This window comes from Cheilinus undulatus, linkage group 20, assembly GCF_018320785.1.
Source record: "Cheilinus undulatus linkage group 20, ASM1832078v1, whole genome shotgun sequence".
NCBI lineage: Eukaryota > Metazoa > Chordata > Actinopteri > Labriformes > Labridae > Cheilinus > Cheilinus undulatus.
Genome location: NC_054884.1, coordinates 1,448,225 through 1,454,224, shown reverse-complemented (window position 1 = coordinate 1,454,224; position 6,000 = coordinate 1,448,225). Strand labels below are relative to the sequence as shown.

Sequence of the window (6,000 nt, the reverse complement as noted above, 5' to 3'; positions counted from 1 at the left end):
TTTAGTCATCCAAGTGGGCAGTTTATCATGTTTCAACCAGCCAAGGGGGCAGTTTAGTGTGTTTTGCCAACCAGGAGGGCACTTTAGCACGCGTTTTGGCTCCCAGCAGGGCACTTTAGCCAGAATTTGGCTCTCAAGGGCACTTTAGCACGCGTTTTAGCTCCCAAGAGGGTACATTAACGTGTGTTTTGCCAACCAGGAGGGCGCTTTAGCACGCAATTTGGCTCTCGAGGGCACTTTAGCACCTGGTTTGGCCCCCAAGAGGACACTTTTTTTCGACATTTGCCCCGCCCCCATGCACACTACTGCCTCCATGGGCCCCAGTTTGGATGGACCCCAGAAAGCTCTCCTCTTGTCCCCCCTTATGGACGGCCTTGTCTGCACATGTCTATTCTTGAATGTGGTAAACCACCTTCAGGTACAGTGGGGGTCCCGGTCTCTGTACCTTTATTTTGGGGGTCACATGCTGTTGGTTTTCCACCAAATCACTGTCCCAGATGTGCTGAAGAGCCAGGCCTGCACCTAAGGAACCTCTTTAAGCAGTGAAAAACACAATGTTGTGCTTTTTTATGAACTCTGGGTAATTTTAGACATACATCTGTCATTAGAGGCTTAAACAGTTGCCCAGTGGTTTTCGGTGAAATAGGACTCAATCCTGCCTGTGTCGTTTTGCATGCATGATGAGGGTTTGGCAGCTGAATGAAGGAAATAATTAGCATATAAAGTTTCAGGAGAACACACTGGTTTTGTGTGAGTAATTACTGTGATCACACTCTCCCTGAAACTCAAACAAAGACTTCTGAGGGAAACAATGGTCTGACAGAGGGATGCCCTGGTCCAGGGTCAGCTCCAGGTCTCCCATGTCCCCTCAGCAACAGCCTGATTAATGCAAACACTGCATCACCATGGAGACGGAGACACAATCAGTTCAAACCCTCACCGGGACAGCCTGACCCGGGCCAGAGCAGAAACCTGCAGACATGGAGGGGGACAGACCTGCGGAGGACAGCAGACTGGACTTTATCTCGGACTACGTGCTCAGGACTCTGAAAGTGAAACAGGACAAATGGCTGAAGTGTGTCTCTATGGAGGAGAACCGGCAGCTGCTGCAGGATTTCTTAGACAGAGCCGAGCAGAGGAGCCTGCTGGTGTCCGTGAATGCAGCCGGACTCCTGCAGCCCTCCCCCGGCTTCACAGCATCCAAAAACAAGACCGTGTACTTTATAAAACAGACTCAAACGGCTCTAAGTGCAGAATCCATGAAGGAGAGCCTGGTCTGTGGGGACCTGTCCTACGCTCCGCTGGATCAGTTTTCTGCTCTGGTTGACGAGGTGAGCATTAGAGCAGAAAGTGTTAATTATTGTCTTCTCTGTCAGCCACCTGCTGGCTGCACACCCACGCTGGGAGGACTAGGGTCCAAAAAGTGACCTGGCTCAACCTGAAAGGCCACACTAGTCCGAAACATACACTAAATTCACTTCAGTGGGACTGGTATGGCTGATTTTGCTTATAAATAAATAATGATTTAATGATGCATTCAAGTGCATTTCAGACAGTCGGGCGTCCCGGGTAGAAAAGTTGATTCTGTGTTGTCAGGAATAATGTTGATAGATAGAGTCCCTCTTCCTTCCCTTCCTTTGTCTTTTTAAATTTCTCTGGACTGGTTTTCATGTGGGACACAAACATTGGGTTTAGCTGTGTTGAATGTCCGACAGTCTTGAACGCACCATGACAGCAGTGAGCGCCAATCTGCGAATGACGTCAGCAGACTCAGGTAGTGGGGACGCTGAGGCCAACTTGTCAACGACTAGAGCGAACTGTTTCCCACGGACTTGAATGAGACTAGTCATGTTTTTGAGTTAAAGCCCAACCAACCTAAAACTGAACCAGGACGAAGCTTGAGCTCTCCGAACCACCAACGCTTCAGACCGGGCTAGGCCGGAGGCCCTGACGACAACGGCGTGCGGGTGAGCTTACCCAGCCTGTTTCCAGGACGTAGACCGGTCCTGTCTTCCTTCCTGCTTTCTTTAAAACACTGGATGTTAGGGCTTTAGTTTCTGGCATCGTCTATTTACCCGGGTTTAGCCCTAACTGTATGTTTACTAGTTTTTAAGGGTATTGTGGGAATGACATTGCTCCGTTACACAGAGATCACAAATGTCACCAGTCTGAGGTGTTGGAATAATCAGGAAAAAACAGTTCCCAACTCAGACGATCTCAAGCCCCAAATTTACGATGGGAAAAGAAGGAATAAAGCTGACAGACAACGTAAATAACAAAGAAAATGTTCGCTTTGTAGGTTGAATTTAACACAAATTCAATTCTCAATAAATCCAATACTTTTTTTTTGGTAAATGTTAGCTTCTGTACACCTAGACTACCTTCTTCACTTTCAGCAACATAATGTAAAATAGAGCAACTACACATTAAAGCCCCAGGCCATGATGATTTATGATTTATGATTTTAACTGCAACGGGAAGCTCATAAACCCGACTTTGAAACTTGATAATTCCGAGCATGTAAAGAGCACATGAACGCACCATCACAGCTGCGTAGTGGTGGGTATGGATATGGATCCAGTACTGAGTAAATACAGGACCAGCATCATCAATACTTTTTACTTAAAAGCACACATAATTATTAAATTAATATAAATAAAAACTCAAACCTGAGGAATACTGTGAGAAAAACGACAGAGCACCAACGGAAAAAAACAAAGTAGGAACTAGGGCTGCAGTTGTAGGTGCTTTTTGTAATCGAGTACTCTAATAAGAAATAGTGCATTTTTTTAAATCAGTCACTTTTGCTTTTTTCAAGAGAAGTAGTACTAGATAAATGAGAAAAGAAGCTGGCCCCTTTAATGAAATACTTCTACATTAAACATTGGTATGAACAGGTTCTATAAAGAAAATATTTAACAAAGTGCAGTAAAGTCCTGATGGCAGTTTAACTTATTAAAGTTACAAGAAAGGAAGTGAAATAATGACATTAGTTAATGTCATATTTGGGGTTTTAGGGATCCTCTCTCAGGACTTACTTGGTGCCAGTACTTTATTTCTTCTGTTGTAGTTTTTTTTTCCAGTTTGTCATTAAAATAAAGGGACAGTTAGTCGTTTTAACATCCTCTAGTTTATGCATGAATGTAATATTTCACGTTCTAGCAAGAATAAAGCTCCATCATTCACACAGCGGTCTGATTTGGTCTGAAAGCTTGAACCTTTAGATTACAGGAATATGAACGATTTTTAAGGATGTTCACTTTAAATTTTTGCACATTTTTGTTTGTGAGTTCATCCACCATAAAAACCTTAAAGACCATCCACTCACATGGGGAACATTTTAAAGGATAAAGCTGCTTCTATGACCTGCTGACTCCTGACTGTATAATGATGAACTTTGACCTAATTAGTCTCAGTCTGTCTGTGGCAACAGCGTGTTTCTATTTATTTGGTGTCAATTCATTATCAGTATAAGTCTTATTAAATTATTGGGGATGCTGAAACTGTTTGAAAAAAAAAAACGCTGTAATCAAGACGTCAGTGCGCTGAATTAAAATGATTTATTATTAAATGTATAACGTGAGAGAGAGAGGGAAAGCACCAAAACAGGACTTGAACCGTGACCCCAGACGGTGTTCTGTGAAAGTGTCGGGTCAACCAGAGAAGTTCATGAAATTCCCTGAAGTCTGCAGACACAAACTGAGCGCTGTCTCACACCAGCGAGTCATGCAGGCAGCGCGTAAACTCAGAGGTCTGCGTAGGTTCAGCGGTGCAGGCATAGTGCCGTATCTGCCGTGAAGCCGTGACCTGTGGATGATGTAAACATCGCTGCGTCAACGTCTCTTCCCTCGTGATTTTCACACCTCAAATCATGCATGTTAGTTATAGTAACAGAGAAAACAAGGGCATTGCGCCACACAAATAGCCGTCCATGCGAAACACAGCACACCGTGCAGCACACGGCGCAATATAAAGGGCTTAAAGCACGGGTGTCAAACTCAAGGCCCGGGGTCCAAATCCGGCCTTCGGCACAGTTACACCCGGCCCACCAGATCATATCCTGTTCTTATTATAACTGTCCCTAAAATATGAGGTCTGCAGATTCCCTCCAGTATAAAAATGTAAACTTAGCCATGATGATATCAAATATGCTTACGTCATAAAAATGTGAAAAAAATAAAGAATAAAAATAAGTAGAAAAAAGAAACGCAGGAAAATAAATTAATTTTTGTTTTCATTTCATATTTTCAATTTTGCATCACACAATTATGACTTCAGGCTATCATTTAGACTTTTATTTCATATTTTAACCTTTTACATTTATTATTTTCACTTTTTATCTCATATTTTAAGCTTTTTCAATTCATAATTTTCATTCATCTAATAATTTTGGCTTTTTCCAATTTAGAATGTAGACTTTATAACTCATATTTAGACTTTTTTGATTCATAATTTTGACTTTTTATCTAATCATTTGACCTTTTCAACTTATTAGTTCGACTTTTATCTCATATTTCTATCTTTAAAGTGCACCATTTTAAATTTAAAGTCATATTTTTGCCTTAAAAACATGACAGTGACTTTCTTTGAAAGCATTGTTTTGGCATCTAATTTTGTGTTTTGACCTTTTAAACAAATAATTTTGGCTTTTTATCTCATATTTTGACCTTTGAGGTTAACAGTAATATTTTTGCCTTAAAACATGATTGTGACTTTCTTTTTTATGTTTCTGCATTTTAAAAGCATTCTTTTACCATTTAATTTTGTGTTTTGACCTTTTGAAATAAGTCAAATAAGTCTGACTTTTTATCTCAGATTTTGAGCCTTTTGATTCATCATTTGGACTTTTAAAATCTCAGCATCATTTATCATCAGTGCTAGTTTCTTTTCCCCATAATTTATCACTGGTGAAATGAGGTTAACTGTTTGGTTAAATGTGGACCCTGTTAGACCCTCAGGTTAGACCTTAATTCAGAGTCTGGCCCCTGCTGTGACTGAGTTTGACACCCCGGCTTACAGCATGGGTGTGTGTGGATACAGGGCTGATCTAAGCGAAGCCTCAAGGCAGATAATCTGCCTCTACAAATTTTTAGAATCGAATCACCAGAATAATTCGAGGAATTGTTTCAGCCCTACTGGGGACTAAAAGGGGCAAGGTGACGCAGAAACACAGAGAGATGAAAATACACAATTATCTAAGCTACAAAATAAAGTGGAAACTTGAAAAGCACAAACAATTCAGACAGAAACACCAATTAAACTGAGAACCTGAGCAAATCAGAATCAGGATCAGGATATTTGCTGTGTATTTTGGTCAAACTGGTTGTGGCTCTCCTTATTTCTGTCTTTTTATTATTGTAATGTGAGGGGTTGCTACGTTTAATACGGTTTAAATAAGCTGATATTTAATAGAGAAGGATTAAAGTGTAAATAGCTTGATTGAACTTTATAGGTAAACAGAATTAAGATGCTTGGTGTGGAGCTGGTTAACTGGGGTTATATAAGAACAATATTTACCAGAGTTAAAAAGCTTTTAATACTAAATGGAGCCCTGCTAAAGGATAATTGATTTCCTTAAGGCCTGTAACATTTAGCGGTGCATAAAGTAGGCCTTTAAAGCAAATTTGCAAGTAATTACATTAAAGCAAAGTAATTACCAATTCATTTAGGCTGCCTGCAGGCCTGGAGCCCTGATGCATTTGCTCAGTTTGGCTGGTTTATAATCCTGCATGACTGTCTCTGTCTGTATGCATGCATTTATGGTTTACAGACAAAGACAGTGATGTTACAACATGGGGAATTATCCCTACAAACACGAAATAACTGGGCTGCAACAGCATTCATTTATCCAGTGGAAACAGTCAAAGCCTGGCTCACTTTGAGTCTTAGACTTAGTCTTAGAAAGCTTCTGGAGTATCTTTGCAGACTTCTGTCACAACCAAACCAACCAAGAGAAGACTTCATCTCATTCCGGCTTTAAAATGTCCCTGAATTCTTCTG

At 40.9% G+C, this 6,000-nt stretch overlaps 1 protein-coding gene across 1 annotated transcript in view; it reads left to right on the top strand.

Moving 5' to 3' along the window:
- The first annotated feature begins 980 nt into the window (after positions 1-980).
- dnah9 (dynein, axonemal, heavy chain 9) overlaps positions 981-6,000 on the top strand; it is a 294,417-nt gene continuing 289,397 nt past the window's right edge. The window contains exon 1 of the mRNA XM_041816205.1: positions 981-1,331. Within this exon, the coding sequence (XP_041672139.1) occupies positions 981-1,331 (351 nt within the window). The remainder of the gene's footprint in view (positions 1,332-6,000) is intronic.